General features: G+C 41.0%; 1 protein-coding gene across 1 annotated transcript in view; it reads left to right on the top strand.

Moving 5' to 3' along the window:
* LOC311063676 (chemerin-like receptor 1) overlaps positions 1-17971 on the top strand; it is a 40201-nt gene extending 22230 nt beyond the window's left edge. Inside the window, exon 4 of the mRNA XM_084083212.1 lies at positions 17854-17971. Within this exon, the coding sequence (XP_083939338.1) occupies positions 17854-17912 (59 nt within the window). The 3' untranslated portion in view covers positions 17913-17971. The remainder of the gene's footprint in view (positions 1-17853) is intronic.
* Positions 17972-18441: the final 470 nt, after the last annotated feature.

Here is an 18441-nt window from a genome sequence, read left to right as displayed (position 1 = left end):
GTTACTAAGAAAATGTGTGGGAGTTGCCTGACGTAAGTGTGACCTAACCAGTAGGTTCCTCAAATTTGGTGGTCTTTTATACACAATGCGGGGAGGGACTGCAAAAGACTTACCAAGAGGGTCTGAGTTTAAAATGTACCAATGCCTCCTGATCAGTTTTTCAAAATGGTGACCCAGAGGAGAACAAAACAAACACTTGATGTGTTTTTCAGTTCTGTCTGTTCTCTCTTTGGGTTTTAAACATTCCAGTTGAGTACATCTATTAAATTGATCTGCAGCAGGTTGAATCCATTGGACTGGATTGCCACGCTGTTTAAAACGACACTCTAGGTCTTCAGCATGTACCTGGAAAGAGTCATCTTGACTACAAATCCTGCGGATTCTTTTGAATTGGACCATGGGGATACCTTTTTTTTTAGAGGTGTGGGATGATAACTGTCACCATGTAGTAGGGCATTACGATCAGTGGGCTTTCTGTACAAATTCATATTTAAAGTATTGTTTTCTTTGATGACCAGGATGTCAAGGAAATTCATACTGTTCAGACTGTCAAAACTGACTGTTGTGATTAAGGAAAACATGAAAAGCTGTCAGCTCAGTAGGGGACCCAGTCCAAATCAGAAAAACATCATCAATGTAGCGCTTCCATAATGTGACAGGAACGGATTGCAATTCGGGTTCAAAATGAGATTGGCTTCAAGTAGCCCAACAGAGGTTGGCATAATTTGGGGCCATCTTACTTCCCATGGCTGTGCCACATTTTTGTAAATAAAACTCATTCTTAAACAAGAAAAAGTTTGTTGTGAGTACTACTTCAGTGAGCTCTTTGATGCGTGTAGTACTCGGTATGCACTCCGTCCTCTGGTTAAAAAAAAATGCAATAGCCTCTAAGTCACCTTGGTGAGGAATGTTTGTATATAGACTCTCTACATCGAGTGTAACTAATAGTGAGTCGTTTTCTACAGTTTCTATAGTTTGTAGAACCTGAATGAAATCACTCGAGTCTCTCACATAAGAAGGAAGTGAGAGAACATGTGGCTTTAAAAAATAGTCTACAAAAGATGATATATTTTCTGTGAGAGAGAATTCCTGAAACAATGGGTCTACCAGGAGGAACAGTAGTGGATTTTTTGTGAATTTTGGGCAAAGTATAAATGACAGGTGTAACTGGACAGTCAACTCTCATATATTCATATTCACTCTTGCTGATATCCCCTGTATCAAAAAACTGTTTGAGAGTGCCATGAATGTGTTTTTTTAAACCCTGGAGTCGGATTGACACTCAGTTTCTTATAAAAAACCTCATTGGTAAGCTGAGCGTGTATTTCACCAACATAAGCGTCCCTGTCTAAGAGTACAATGGCGCCCCCTTTGTCTGCAGATTGTACCACAATAGATGAATCATCTTTAAGTTCCAGTAGTGCTTCACGCTGTTGTTTAGATAGGTTGTTAGTCACCTTGTGCTTCTGCTTATTTCTAAGAAGCTGGGAAACATCATGTTCCACCAATCTACAATACGTGTCTATAGAGGAATTTCTGTGCTTAGGTGGAATAAATGTGGATTTCTTTTTTTTATCATGTCAGTATCATGGTCAATATCATGTCAGTATCATGGTCAGTATAATGTCAGTATCATGGTCATTATCATGTCAGTATCATGGTCATTATCATGTCAGTATCATGGTCATTATCATGTCAGTATCATGGTCATTATCATGTCAGTATCATGGTCAGTATAATGTCAGTATCATGGTCATTATCATGTCAGTATCATGGTCAGTATAATGTCAGTATCATGGTCAGTATAATGTCAGTATCATGGTCAGTATAATGTCAGTATCATGGTCAGTATAATGTCAGTATCATGGTCAGTATAATGTCAGTATCATGGTCAGTATAATGTCAGTATCATGGTCAGTATAATGTCAGTATCATGGTCAGTATAATGTCAGTATCATGGTTAGTATATTGTCAGTATCATGTCAGTAGGATATCACTATAATGTCAGTATCATGTCAGTAGGATGTCACTATAATGTCAGTATCATGGTCAGTATCATGTCAGTATAATGTCAGTATCATGGTCATTATCATAGTCAGTATCATGTCAGTATCAGTAGGGGTTCAACTGTACTCAGTGTTTAAATAAAAGTGACTAGAGGTTTGTGTCGCTTCGCGGCCCTCACATCTAGGCCCTCTCCTCTCCTCTCCTCTCCTCTCCTCTCCTCTCCTCTCCTTTCCCCTCCCCTCCCCTCCTCACGAACACCCAATCAAGCCTGAGTGAATGGCAGGTTGTGCACTTGCCACGCACAGGTGTGGGAGGTTACTTACAGTAGGTAGGTACTCACTTCCTCATGGCCAGATCACCAAGCCAAACCATGGCTGCCTGTCACCTCCCAAACCAAAACCTCCTGAACCACCACCATTCTGCAGCCCTCAACGAACCGTGTGCGTCCAAGAATCAACTGTGTACCACACACACAAATCTCTTCAGTAAATATACCCCACCGGGGTTAAATCGAGCTCTCATGCCTCTGCCTCCTCATTCCATTCTCCTTATATGGTCAGCCTGACTCGACTTGTGTTAAACAAAAATTATTTCAAATTTGAGAATTCTTATTATTTACAGTGTCAAGGGGTGAGCATGGGAAGTCCTTGCTCCCCAAATTATGCCAATTTATTTATGGGAAAATTTGAGTGTGACTTTGTGTACAATAACAATCCTTTTTCCCCTTGGTTAAAATTTTGGTTTAGATATATTGATGACGTTTTTTTCATTTTCTCTGGGTCAGTGGAACAGTTGGAGGAGTTTAAGGTTTATATTAATTCTAGAATGCCATCGATATCCTTCACTTTAGAGTTTAGTAGAGAATCAGTGTCATTCTTGGATGTATTAGTACAGAGAGAGGTAGATAAGATTTCTACTTGTGTCTACAGAAAACAAACTGATAGAAACAATTACCTAAATTTTTCTAGTTATCACCCATCAGGGTTAAAGAGAAGCTTACCTTACAGTCAACTATTGAGGATGAAAATAATTTACAGTACTGACGGTGCTTTCGAAAGACAAGCTAAGGACTTGTGCGATCGTTTCAAAACTAAAGGTTATGTGATAAAGTGCTGAGTGTTAATGTACAGAGAGCTCGAGAGAAAGAGAGGTCTAGCTTGTTAACTCCAAAACCTGCTCGTGCAGGGGAGTCTAAGATAGTTTTGTCCACAACCTGTTCCCCTTTGTGTATTGATATTAAGAATTCTGTTAAAAAATACTGGTATGTGTTATCGAGGGATCCTAATGTAGGTCATGTTTTCAAGGAGCCCCCCATCTTTGCACACAAACGTGCCAAAAATGTGAGGGACTCTCTAGTGAGGGCAGACTGTCATGTTCCACCACAACATTTCATGTCTGATTTGCCTACGGGCAACTTTCCGTGTTACAACTGTGTTCATTGCAATGCAATGATCAGAGGGAATCATGTATTACATCCACATTCAGGAAAAAAGATTGATGTTAAAAGCATCATCACCTGTAAAACTAAGTTTGTGGTCTATCTACTAAAATGCCCTTGTGGCCTTTGTTATGTGGGTAAAACCAGAAGAGAACTTAAAGTTAGAATTTCAGAACATAAAAGTAATATTAGAAACAAGGATGAAAAATCTCCTGTGGCTAGACATTTTAATGCGGTGGGACATGAAGTCTGTGCTTTAAGGTTTCAGGGTATTGAGGCAGTACTGCCCTTAAAAAGAGGTGGTGATCGTGTAAAAACTGCTATTGCAACGAGAGGCATGGTGGATACACTCCCTCCAAACAGAACACCCTAAAGGTCTAAATGAAGAACTTTTACTAGGATGCTTCTTATAGTATTTATTGTGTGTAAAACAGACAGAGTATACCACTTGAGAGTGAAATGAGTTTATTTTTTAGAGCAATGAATTGATGATGTGACAATGAGTGATTAATGCCTCTTTTTCGATTAACACTGTGTATACTTCAGTATTTAAAAAATTAAAAAATTTGCAAATTTTGATGAATGTGTAAGTCTTGAAGGAAATCTGAGTCTGTCTGGAGGAGTACAGAGGGACTCGCACAGACAAAGGTTGAAAAAAATGGTGCTTTATTGCTAAAAAAATTGTGTTATTTTTTGTAATTTTCTTTTTCGATATATGTATGTATTTTCTGTATTATGGGGACCCCTCTTGTTAAAAAAGTGACGGTCTTATTTTGTTGTTACCCGGACCGCTCTGTGCGTGGCACCAAGGTCCCTTTATAAGTGACACAAAAACAGTGTGATGTCATTACACGCTGAAGAAGGCCTCTGGGCCGAAACGTCCGGTTTTGATGCTGCTGCTGGGGAGCTATGACCTAAATAAATAAGAGCCTAAAAGGACTTATGAGTGCTGGTATTCCTTTCTATGAACTTTATCCTCCTGAACCGTGCACCCTGTACTTCGAAAACTCGTCTCATGAGAGCTTGCTTCCTTCCTTTTCAAGTCAGCCTGACAAGTGGCCATGACCTGCTCACCCCTGTCAGTCACTCTCACCTGAACAATACACCCATAGACATTCTTTCACCCTTCTTCCTGTAAGTGTTGTTTAGATACTCATACACAGAAGTGCATGAGCTGACTGGGTGTCTGCACATGAGCTGCATTTCTCCTCTCTGGACCTTTGCAGTTGTCATTTATTCTGCTAGAAAACACAGCCAAGGTAAGAACAACAACTGCTAATGTACAATGTGTGTGGATAATCCTTGTAAGTGAATAAAAATGCATTTCTGAGTGTAAATACAGACAGCAGGGTTGTGCGTGTTGTCCAGCACCCTGCTGTTTGCACTACAGTCTGTTTAATGCAGAGTGGAGGAAATACTCAGCTGTTTTTACAAAGTAAAAGTAGCAATACTACAATACATGAATACTTACACGTAAAATGCCTGTATTCAAAATCTTTACCCATGTCAATGAGTAAAAGTAGACCTACATAAAGTATCTTCAAGTTCTTCAAAGTATTGACATAAAATATATATTTACATAGTACCAAAGTAAAAACATTTATATCTTGTCTCATTGTGACGCGTTGTGATTATGCAGATCAGATAAATTAATATTCAGTCAGTCAGTCAGTCAGTCAGTCAGTCAGTCTCTCTCTCTCTCTCACTCTCACTCTCACTCTCACACACACGGTGCACAATTGTAAATCTGCTATTTTTTAATGGCCAACGTAAAAATGGATAATGTGGTTATAATTAATGTAATGCTGTATTAACAAATTTAGCTGGGGACCCTCTGGAACCCCACCAAGGACCCCACTTTGAGAACCACTGATTCACAAATATCAGTGGTGGAAAAAGTACTCAAATGTTTTATTTAAGTAAAAGTATCAATACTGCAATGTACTGTAGAAGTACTCTTTTACAAGTACAAGTCTGGAATTCAAAATTTACTTCAGTAAAAGTACAAAAGTATTGGTATTGAAATGTACTTAAAGTACCAAAAGTAAAAGCAGTGCAATGTTTGAAAATAGCAGATCTACAAGCTCACAACGCATCGCGATACGACACGTTGTGAGCTTGTAGCGGCTATTTTCATATAGCCTAGGTATAAAATAGGCTAAAGTGGTTAATGTATGATTTACAATGTAACAATTCATATCTGCAAAGTAACTAGTAACTAAAGTTTTCAAATAATTGTAGTGGAGTAAAAGTACAATATTTGCCTCTGAGATGTAGTGGAGTAGAAGTAAAAGTATGGACAATTGGAAATACTCCAGTAAGTAAATGTAAGTAAAATAAGTAAAATGAGGTCAAATTCGTTCTGCTTCTATGCTGCCAGAATGTGGAATGCCCTACCAACAGCCATAAAAAAAGTGTGACTCATTACCCTCCTTCAAAACCACTCTAAAAGAGCACCTACAGGTGGCTGCAAATTGTAACTGGCCCCTGTAAAAAGTAAAAAGTCTAAGCTTAACACCAAGAATGACCCCTCAACTGTTTACTGTAAATATCTTTCTTTCTTATTACTACTAATATGATGTTTTTTTTTGTGCATATTATTGTATTATTGTTTGTCTTTAAATGTCTCGATGAATTGAATACAGGACCTTAATGGAAGGGCTTATCGGGTTATCCTTTTAGAATTATTTTGTATACATTTGTGCCACCGTGCCTTGTTTTTGCAAACTGTTAAGAGGAAATGACAACTCCTTCAGGGATGTCATTTGGGGATGCAGGCGATGGCAACGGCCACCTCCTACTCCTAGTGCTCACATTAACCTCAAGTTCACTTCTTTTATGGATATTTGTTTCTTTCTCTTTTTGCAGATTAATCCGATTTTAAATCAGCACGCCGATTGCATCTCAACCCACGCACTGTAGCCTATGTATGTATCTTTGTCAACCTTACATTCATGTTATTATAATCATTTTCAAAGATTTTATTTAGTTTTAGGTTGTTCTATTTCACAAATAGCAGATCTACAACACCCACTTGTTTTTCTTCTGATATAGTACCTCTGAACTCCTGGCCACAGTGGCCAGTGTGTGTGCATTTCTGAATTTTTTGAACTTTTTTCCTTATATAGAAGTTATATTCCTGTCACAAATAACATCGGTTTGACCAGTATATATATTTTTGTTCTTCCTTTCTCAAGGTCATGGATTACATGGCGGACAACTACTATAATATAGATTATGACTATACCGATCCTCCTGATTGGAGCTTGGAGGGGACCATCGATCATCCAAATCAAAAGATCAAACCGATTGATGAGCAACTGGCCAAGTCGCTCAGACTCCTGTACGTGTCGGCGTACTCTTTCGCTCTACTCGGGCTGCCGCTCAACCTGGCTGTGATCGTGGCCCTTTTCAAATACAAGCCAAAACTGGCCCGATGGACACAGATCCTCGGCTTGGCGATCACACATCTCATCCGCTGCCTCTTTCTTCCTCTGTCTCTGATCAGAGCTTTCAATTACTTCTCCTGGGAGTTTGGAAACGCCATGTGCAAGCTGGGCTCCTACGTCACGTTTGTCAACATGTTCTCCACCACACTCATCATAATCCTCTGGAACGTGCGCTGGTGTGTCCCTACGTGCGTCCTCCCCAAGAGGGGTGGCAGTACGGTCCTTCTCAGCTGGTTCCTGGGAGCTGGTTTAGCCGTGCCTTCCTTATTTACTATGGAGATGCAGAAAAACGACGGGACGAATGGAACCCTTTGTATCGAGAATTACGATATCATCTCACAGAAAAGCCTATCTTCACTGGTTGTGGTGAAAACAGTGATGGTTTCCCGCTTCTTTTTTGGACTTGTGTTACCCATATTGATTATTTCGGTAAGCCGCGTCATCAACCGTAGACCAGAGACTCCACGTAGACCAGAGACTCCACGTAGACCAGAGACTCCAGAGAGAGAGTCACTAGTTTTATGGCCTGTGACCTTCTGGCACTTCATTTGCTGGGCTCCTGTATTGTTTCTCTCGGTTGCTCAAGTCGCAGGCATCTATGTCTCTCCATATGGTTTGCCAGTCTGCACAGTGTTGTCTGTGTTCAACAGCTGTATCTGTCCACTCATCTGTCTCTGGAAGAGAAAAAGGGAAGCTGACACTGGCACAAGATCAGACACAATTCCCAATTCTCTTGACGGCAGTATTGAGTTGTGGATCCCGTGTAACCGCGTTCTCTGATGAAGCTTGTTGAAATCATTCAGATTTTTGCAGATGCGTTTAAGTCTGCAAAATGTTGTTACCTTGTAGATCAGCAATTTTCAAAACTTTTTTTATTTTTAATTCCATGCCCAAAATTGGGATACCAAAGTTAAAGTGGTTACATATTCTGAATACACACTGAAATGTGTGTGTAATTAGTGTGGTTGCCCTAAAAGGGCAACCACACTAATTACACAGTAGTACTCTTCCCACTTTATTAGTGTGGTTGCCAGAATAGGGCAACCAGACTATAGTAATAGATCATCTTTATTCTTCTAGATACACTTTATTTTGTCGCGCTACTTCTCCCACAGTTTTTTATTTTATTTTCAGTTCCTGATTTTTTTTGGAGTTAGCTGGTTCCAGAGTTATGTTAAAGGTTTTGCTGCTTGTACCAGAACAGCTGAATAGATTAGATCTGATCTGAAGATCTGTTATCTTATGTTTTCTCAAACCCCCTTATAAATGACACTTGGGTCAGGGGGTGGACTAGCAATACAGATTGCTATTTCTTGTCTGTTCATGTTTCTGTATGTTCTGTACGTGTAGTGTATTTGTTCTGTACGTGTAGTGTACAGAACAAACGTGTACTGTACGTGTAGTGTATTACTAGAAAAAGTGCTCCTCGGAGCAAAGGTCTCGGCCAGGTCAGGTAGGTTATTGCGGCCTCCTGGTGGCGATATAATAAGCCAATGTGAAAAGGGGCGCCATTTCTTCTTAGGCCTTGCATGGCAATCTGTAGGAGTAATATCCAAAAATGTGTTTTTCAAAAATCGGTGCTATCATAGCACTGACGAAGGTCCTAGGAGGACTGAAACGTTTGCTTTTTTAAATCACTAAGAGCATCCGAGCACAAGATGAGCATTATATAAAATAAATAAAGTATATTTTCTGAAGGCTGTTTAAGGAGTTTTCCTTATTTTTTATGCTATGAGCGAGTCTCTTTCTGCCAGTTTACCTTTATGTTTTTGAGACCACCGCACCTGTAGTCAACCTTGACCAAAGGACAAAGACGGGCGCAACAGTTTTCCCTGTTCTTTAGAATCCCCAGAGGCAAAGATTTGAGTTACAAATATCCGCTTTAAAAAATATACGTTAAAAGATTTGCACAAATTTTCACTATTTTTCAAAAATAGCAGATCTAAAAGCTCAAGGCGAGGCTCTCGGTGCCGCGCTAAGAGCTTGTATATCTGCTATGTTTTAATAGCCAAAGAATAAGATAATGGTTAAAATTGAAATGACAGATGCGTTCCCGGTCTTATTGTGTTACCTCAGAGACAAATATTGTACTAAAAAGTCTACTACAATTATTTGAAAACTTGAGTTACTTTACTGTTTGAGTTTGAATTGTATTACAAAACATACATTAACCATTTCAACCTTATACTTTGGCTATTTGAAAATAGCTGATCTACAAGCTCAGAACGTGCCACTTTGTGACGCTTTGTGAGCTTTTATCTGCTATTTTATAAAAGATTTTTACGCATGACGAACTTGTGAAATGGGACATACTGCATAATGAGTATTTTTTACTGTATATTTTGTACTCTTACTCAAGTACATTTTGAAGACCAGACTTTTACTTGATACTTTTACTTAGGTAGAACATGCTGCTGGAAGTCGACGGATCAGCAGATCTCCCTGATGTTATCAAGATGATCTCATAGACGCGTTATTATGGATCCCACGCCAGCTCTTGGCAAACCCCGCTGGGATTGGTCAGTAGTCGCTGTGATTGACAGTTCTCGTTTTTGCAACTATACCTAGACCTATCCTTAACCCTAACCCTAACCTCATTAAAACTATGCCTGCCAGGGAGCCAATCAGACAGGTAAGGCAGGTCTATATACTGGAGCGTTGGTGGGATCCATAATCACGCCTCATAGACTGGCCTAGACACCATATTTGGGAATGCCAGACACAGAAAAAAAACATGAAAAAAAAAGTTGATGATGGTCGTTGCTAGGTTACAGTTTATGGTAGGCTTTTGCTCTGAATTGTGTTTCTATATTTGGGAGACACCGACATGCCTCTTAGCCAATCACAGCGCCACAAGTCTCCGCCAGCAAATATTGGAATTTATTCCAAGATGCATGCGGCACCAAGATGCATGCGGCACAAGCTTCATCAGCTTGAACGTCTTCTTGTTCTTTAGGTGATCTGTAGCATCTCCTCTTATTGGTGTAATCTGCTCGTTACTCTCCGCCAGGAGAGTATTGTTATCACTGCGTTTTCACTTTCTAAACATGACACACCGATTGGTCAAGCCTCACGTGACACGTGAAATACTGTGATCTGATTGGCTAGTGACGCCACCGGGCCTATATATACATGGCATCTGACAGTGTCTCTGTCACTGTCAGAGTGAGGTAAGACGGGAACCATGAAATGGCTGCATGGCTGATACATAATTGGCAGATAGGACAGATAGGACATTTATATAGACAGGAGGGATATGACATAGGACACTTATACAGACAGGAGGGATAGGACACTCACACAGACAGAACGGAAGAGGACACTTACCCAGACAGGTTGGATAGGACACTTACATATACAAGAGGGATAGCGACCTATAAATACATGTGTCACTGTGATAAGCCAGATTCCAATACCGAAAATCCGGCCACTAGCTCACTCCCAGACCTTCGAACCGGAAGTAGTCAAGTAGTCGCGGTCCAATTGTTCCTATCTGTCTTATTGGACAGATAGGACAGATAGGACACTTATATAGACAGGAGGGATATGACACTTACATAGACAGGACGGATAGGACAGGAGGGATAGGACACTTACACAGAATGAACGGAAGAGGACACTTACCCAGACAGGATGGATAGGACACTTACATATACAAGAGGGATAGCGACCTTCGCGACCTTCGAACCAACACAAGTCTTCTGGCGGAGAGTTGTGCTCCGAGGAGCACTTTTTCTAGTTGATATTGTTTTCATCTATTGAATACTGTGACCAGTGCCTTCTTTTCCTTTCGATGTTCTTTACAGACTTTTTCTTCCAGAGAATGTAGCAATCTTTGCTGTGTCATGCTGTCAGCATTTGTGGCTCGTCTTTGTTTTTTGTCATTTAGGGATTCAAGTGGTCTTTGTCTCTATTTCTTAGCTTTGGCTTTCTGCTGTCGGCATTGCGCCTTTGCTTCTTCATGAGGTTTCAGACGATAATTTCCTGCTTCTTCAGTTTGCGTAATGAGTTAGTTGCATTGTGTGATCTCAGCTGTGATCTCAGCTGTAATCTCAGTTTGTACTGGAAAGTGCTGTTCCTGACTGTTCCTGAGCACAAGTGTCCGCCAGCAGCAGGATTTTTGGTAATCCAAGATTGGAACTTTTTCTGCTAATATCTCCTGACTAAATGTTAGCTTGGCTGATGGCATTGATGTCACTTCGAAACATGCACTGCAATGTTTCGAAGTGATTAACCTATTTATAGGTATGTATTTCGTCATGCGTCTCGCTAGCCAATCAAAGCACACCCTTTCAACATATTGTCACGTGTCACGTGAAGCTTGACCAATGTTAGCTTGGTGGAACCAACGAAAATCAGTTTGTGTCGCTTCGCGGCCCTCACATCCAGGCCCTCTCCTCTCCCCTCCCCTCCCCTCCCCTCTCCCCTCCCCTCCCCTCCTCTCCTCTCCTCTCCTCTCCTCTCCTCTCCTCTGCACACACGTCATAGGAAGTCTGGCATAAACGTTATGCGACGCCCTGCCATGGAAGGGGAGGAGGAGCCCTGCCCCTCCTCCCCTCCCCTCCTCTCCTCTCCTCTCTCAAGCTGAGAGGCTGATCACTGGGGAAAGAAGCCTAAGTATTAGCCAGAGCACTGATCAATAGTCTGTGGCAAATTTGGAGGCAAGTAGAGTGATTGTGTGCTGACCAACCCCGGACGTGCATTTCAATTATAGTAGTACGATAGGATAGGATAGGATAGGATGGGATAGGATAGGATAGGATGATGAAGAGAAAGGTTGTGAACCACTTTCATGAATCACTCATGAAATGGCTGTGAGGAAATCCAAGTCCCTTTGTCAAAAGGCTCATGAAGAGTCACTGACACCTGAGTGAATGGCAGGTTGTGCACTGGCCACGCACAGGTGTGGGAGGTTACTTAGGTAGGTACTCACTTCCTCATGGCCAGATCACCAAGTCAAACCATGGCTGCCTGTCGCCTCCCAAACCAAAACCTCCTGAACCACCATCTGCAGCCCTCAACTAACCGTGTGCGTCCAAGAATCTACTGTGTACCACACACACAAATCTCTTCAGTAAATATACCCCACCGGGGTTAAATCGAGCTCTCATGCCTCTGCCTCCTCATTCCATTCTCCTTATATGGTCAGCCTGACAAGTGGCCATTACCTGCTCACCCCTGTCAGTCACTCTCACCTGAACAATACACCTATAGACATTATTTCACCCTTCTTCCTGTAAGTGTTGTTTAGATACTCATACACAGAAGTGCATGAGCTGACTGGGTGTCTGCACATGAGCTGCATTTCTCCTCTCTGGACCTTTGCAGTTGTCATTTATTCTGCTAGAAAACACAGCCAAGGTAAGAACAACAACTGCTAATGTACAATGTGTGTGGATAATCCTTGTAAGTGAATACAAATGCATTTCTGAGTGTAAATACAGACAGCAGGGTTGTGCGTGTTGCCGTGCAAAAGGTGACTTGTTTTTTGTTTTACTTGTTTTTAAAACTATAATGTCCAGCACCCTGCTGTTTGCACTACAGTCTGTTTAATGCAGAGTGGAGGAAGTACTCAGCTGTTTTTACAAAGTAAAAGTAGGTATACTATAATACATAAATACTTACACGTAAAATGCCTGCATTCAAAATCTTTACCCATGTCAATGAGTAAAAGTAGACCTACATAAAGTATCTTCAAGTTCTTCAAAGTATTGACATAAAATATATATTTACATAGTACCAAAGTAAAATCATTTATATCTTGTTGCATTGTGACCGATGCAACTACAAGCTCACAACGCGTCGCATCTTGTGAGCTTGTAGATCGGCTATTTTCAAATAGCCTAGGTATAAAATAGGCTAAAGTGGTTAATGTATTATTTACAATGTAACAATTTATATCTGCAAAGTAACTAGTAACTAAAGTTTTCAAATAATTGTAGTGGAGTAAAGGTACAATATTTGCCTCTGAGATGTAGTGGAGTACAAGTAAAAGCATGGACAATTGGAAATACTCCAGTAAGTAAAAATACCTCAAAATTGCACTTAAGTACAGTACTTGAGTAAATGTACTCGGTTACTTTACACCACTGGCAAATATCAACATCATTACTGACGCAGTCTGGGAAGCTTGCCAAGTTTACATGATTGTTAACATAGTTTACATAACTGTTCCTGGTGAACGTAAACAACATGCCATCAATGTCATTTCGACTATGCATGCACTTCATGGTACGTTAGCACCTCAAATGCATTACAATCAAAACTGCAGACCTCTCAAAAATAAACTGGTCAGGCAATGCAATGGGCAATGGGCCTCGTCTTCCAGATAGGCGAGAATACAGGGATACCCATCTACCTGTTAGACTACTTCAATAGCGTAAAAGACACACACAGGCACAACACCAGAAGGAGCCCCACTGATCTCACTGAGCAAGTTTTCGGCACAAAAATGTGGTCAAATTTGTTCTGCTGCTATGCTGCCAGAATGTGGAATGCCCTATCAACAGGCATAAAAAAGTGTGAATCATTACCCTCCTTCAAAACCGCTCTAAAAGAGCACCTACAGGTGGCCCCTGTAAAAAGTTAAACGTCTAAGCTTAACACCAAGAATGACCCCTCAACTGTTAAGTGTACATATCTTTCTTTCTTATTACTACTAATATGATGTTTTTTTTTTGCATATTGTTTGTCTTTAAATGTCTCGATGAATTGAATACACAGGACCTTAATGGAAACAAGCGATGAGGGCTTTTCGGGTTATCCTTTTTGAATTATTGTGGGATCGCTAAAGCGATCACACTACTGTTATTGTCAATATTTATTTATGTCACCCCTGTTTTTTGGCACCTAACTAGTCCTTCATACTTTTAGCTACAAACTCCGTTCCAACTCTTCAACGTTCGGCCTACTCAGGACATGTCGGCTTACATTCAAATTTTTGAAATAATTTGTACTTTTAGAGATATTGCACTTTTTACTGCTAAAACAATCCCATTCATTTCAATGGAGAAATGCTATTTAGCCACAGTGGAGCCTAGCAACTGCTTATTATACCCTAACAACACCATATTAGAGCCTAGCAACCACCTATTATACCCTAGCAACCACCTATTACACCCTAGCAACCACCGTTTTACCCTAGCAACCACCTTTTGTACCCTAGCAACCGCATATTAGACCATATAAACTGCATATTAAACCTTAGCAACCCCCTATTAGACCCTAGCAACCACGTATTACACCCTAGCAACCACCTGTTTACCCTAGCAACCACCCGTTTTACCCCAGCAACCACCTGTTTTACCCTAGCAACCACCAATTAGACCCTAGCAACCACCTATTAGACCCTAGCAACCGCTTATTAGGCCCTAGCAACCACCTGTTTTACCCTAGCAACCACCTGTTTTACCCTAGCAACCACCTATTAGACCCTAGCAACCGCCTATTAGACCCTAGCAACCGCCTATTAGAACCTAGCTATCACTGTTTTACCCTAAAAAAATACATTTTAAACTATTCAACACTGCCAACACTATAAACACTTTTAACACTAATACTTTAACACCTTTCAAACCTTTCACACCTTTCAAACCTTTCAAACCTTTAGAACCTTTCAAACCTTTAGAACTTTTAGAACCTTTAGAACCTTTCAAACCTTTAGAACCTTTAGAACCTTTCAAACCATTCAAACCTTTAGAACCTTTCAAACCTTTAGAACATTTCAAACCTTTCAAACCTTTCAAACCTTTCAAACTTTTCAAACCTTTCAAACCTTTCAAACCTTTCAAACCTTTCAAACCTTTAGAACCTTTCAAACCTTTCAAACCTTTAGAACCTTTAGAACCTTTCAAACCTTTCAAACCTTTAGAACCTTTCAAACCTTTCAAACCTTTCAAACCTTTCAAACCTTTCAAACCTTTCAAACCTTTAGAACCTTTCAAATCTTTCAAACCTTTCAAACCTTTTGAACCTTTCAAATTTTCAAACCTTTCAAACATTTCAAACCTTTCAAACCTTTCAAACTTTTCAAACCCTTCAAACCCTTCAAACCTTTCAAACCTTTCAAACTTTTCAAACCTATAACACTACTAACACTATCAATACTCAATACCTGCAACATTCTTAGCGATCCCACACTGTTTCTTCAGGAACAGTACTTTCTAGTTTTGTATAAATTTGTGCCACGTGCCTTGTTTTTGCAAACTGTTAAGAGGAAATGACAACTCCTTCAGGGATGTCATTTGGGGACGCAGGCGATGGCAACGGCCACCTCCTACTCCTAGAGTTCACTTCTTTTATGGATATTTGTTTCTTTCTCTTTTTGCAGATTAATCCGATTTTAAATCAGCACGCCGATTGCACAATCCACACTCTGTAGCCTATGTATATATTTTTGTTAAAGATGGAGTGCCATGATATTTTTCAACCCTAAAACCTGATCATAAGGTATTATTATTATGTAAGGATTTTTTTCAAAAAAATAAAGTGTACAGAAATTGTTTAAAAAAAAATGTTTATGTGGATACGCCTCCAGTTCATTAAGTATACCTGGTTCTCACCTTAGCACCTCCTCCACCACCTTAGCACCACCCACCTGTCCTAGTCCCTCCTCCTCCTCATGCCCACACCTGTTGTGTTATGATAATGAGGGGGAGGGTATGTTTTTTGGGGGCTCTGTGATGTCACTAAAGGGCTGTTTCTCTATTGGCACGTTTGACCCTCAAGATTTCAGCCTCCAGGAAAAAACTCCAAATAGTCAGAGAAGACATGAAACACCATAAAACCACCAGCGGGGGCCAGCGGCGGACTGGCCATTTAGCGTGCCCGGTGGGCCGCTGGGCCAGTGGGCCACTGGGCAAAAAAAAAAAAAAAAATGTTTTATTTTTTATTTTTTTTTTAATATATTTAAAAAAATGTTTTAGGGTTATTACGGTCATATCCGAGTCGCGCGGCCCAATTATTAGTTACGTTAATGTTTGGGCTGGGATGCTTTCCAGCAGGCGCCTCAGTGCGGCCGCAGAGTTCATGTGCAGGGCTGGGCTGGCCCAGGGCTGAATTTTGGTCCCAGTCCGGCCCTGGCGGGGGCCTTAATGAAGTTCTATCAACCTCATAGACCCATGAAAAACAGAAAAAGTGCAAAAACATGGCACCACCTCTTTAACCTTACATTCATGTTATTATAGGCATTTTCAAAGCTTTTATTTAGTTTTAGGTTGTTCTATTTCACAAATAGCACCCACTTGTTTTTCTTCTGATAATAGTACCTCTGAACTCCTAGTGGCCAGTGTGTGTGCATTTCTGAATTAACTGTTTTCCTTGTGAAGTTATATTCCTGTCACGAATAACATCGGTTTGACCAGTATTTATATTTTTGTTCTTCCTTTCTCAAGGTCATGGATTACATGGCGGACAACTACTCTACTATAGATTATGACTATACCGATCCTCCTGATTGGAGCTTGGAGGGGACCCTCGATCATACAAATAAAGAGATCAAACCGATTGATGAGCAACTGGTCAAGTCGCTCAGACTCCTGTACGTGTCGGCGTACTCTTTCGCTCTACTCGGGCTGCCGCTCAACCTGGCTGTGATCGTGGCCCTTTTCAAATACAAGCCGAAACTGGCCCGATGGACACAGATCCTCGGCTTGGCGATCACACATCTCATCCGCTGCCTCTTCCTTCCTCTGTCTCTGATCAGAGCTTCCAATTCCTTCTCCTGGGAGTTTGGAAACGCCATGTGCCAGCTGGGCTCCTACGTCACGTTTATCAACATGTTCTCCACCACGCTCATCATAATCCTCTGGAACGTGCGCTGGTGTGTCCCTACGTGCGTCCTCCCCAAGAGGGGTGGCAGTATGGTCCTTCTCAGCTGGTTCCTGGGAGCTGGTTTAGCCGTGCCTTCCTTATTTACCATGGAGATGCAGAAAAACGACGGGACGAATGGAACCCTTTGTATCGAGAATTACGATTTCATCTCACAGAAAAGCCTATCTTCACTGGTTGTGATGAAAACAATGATGGTTTCCCGCTTCTTTTTTGGACTTGTGTTACCCATATTTATAATTTTTGTAAGCCGCGTCATCAACCGTAGACCAGAGACTCCACGTAGACCAGAGACTCCAGAGAGAGAGTCACTAGTTTTATGGCCTGTGACCTTCTGGCACTTCATTTGCTGGGCTCCTGTATTGTTGCTCTCCGTTGCTCAAGTCGCAGGCATCAATATCCCTCCATATGGTTTTCCAGTCTGCACAGTGTTGTCTGTGTGCAACAGCTGTATCTGTCCACTCATCTGTCTCTGGAAGGGAAAGGAGGAAGCTGACACAAGTTCAGACACGAATGAAGGTTACACAAGTAGTACAGATTTTTTTTTACCCGAGTGAGGATGTTTGAAGAATGTACATTTGATTGGCTGTTGCACTGGAGCTTCATATTTGTAATTCCCTTGTGGAATAGGGGTTAACGTGAGCTGTGGTGCAGTGACAAGTAGGGGAATATCTGATATATGAATATCTTGAACTAAGGCACCTCTCAAATTTCTGCCTCGCTTAAAAACAACTATAGGAGAGTCATTAAAAAAGTTGCTTAACTGGGATCTGTTTTCAAAATGTGCCAATATTTGTGCAGGACTGGCTTGATCAATTCGGGAGCTCATGAATATTTGGTAACAGGGGTATTGATTTGTTATGTTTGGCACTAGCTTTAAAAAGATCAGCTCTATTGCCAATTCTCTTGATGGCAGTATTGAGTTGATGATCTGTGTAAGCCCGTTCTCTGATGATGCTTATTGAAATCATTTGGAATTTTGCAGATGCGTTTAAGTCTGCAAAACTGGCTGCAAGAGAGGCTATTCTTAAGAGGGAGATGGTTGGCTGTGACAGGCTATTACGGTCCGTATGGTATAGTGTAGAAATCAGTGTAAAGTGTGTCATCTTTTTCTGTGATCCATGTATCTAGAAAAGAAAACTGACCCTATTCTGATCAACGTGCATAGTGAACTTAACATGCTCAGATGATTAACGGCAAAATTACGGATCAACAATACCCTGAATAAGCAGAAAAGTATTTCTGCATTAACCACTGTTACGGCCAGCCGTATTTGAATGTATTATCTGGTTTATCTTGGTATAATTATGATGTTTTGGAATATTGTGGTATTATTTGTGGCCTGTGTTATATTGTTGCTTTACTGTATCCTTATAAGGTGGAGACTGGTGTGAATGCTGTGCGACTGGGTGTGGCGCTGATTGCTGGTGTGAGTGTGAAGTGGCTGATTACATTCAGGTTGTCCAGAATGAGAGCGAGGTTCAGTCTCTGGCCCTGTTCCCCTGCTCTTATTCATCGCCCCTTTGTCTTCGCCCAAGCCAGGGTTGGCTGTTTTCTGGAGCTCACCTACAAAAGCTCATTCTGTCCTGACAGCCATGGGGACTGGTCGCTCTCATTTGAAAGAGCAAGCAGAAATTCAATCCCTCTGTCTCCCCGAACCCATGTAGCCTGTTTGTTTGTTCCTTTGTCCTTCAGTTACTTTGTTTGACCTTTAGTTAT

The sequence above is a fragment of the Gymnoscopelus microlampas genome, assembly GCF_963454915.1.
Source record: "Gymnoscopelus microlampas genome assembly, chromosome: 2".
Classification (NCBI taxonomy): domain Eukaryota; kingdom Metazoa; phylum Chordata; class Actinopteri; order Myctophiformes; family Myctophidae; genus Gymnoscopelus; species Gymnoscopelus microlampas.
Note: the sequence above shows the minus strand (reverse complement) of the source record. Positions and strands in the feature narration are given on the sequence as shown.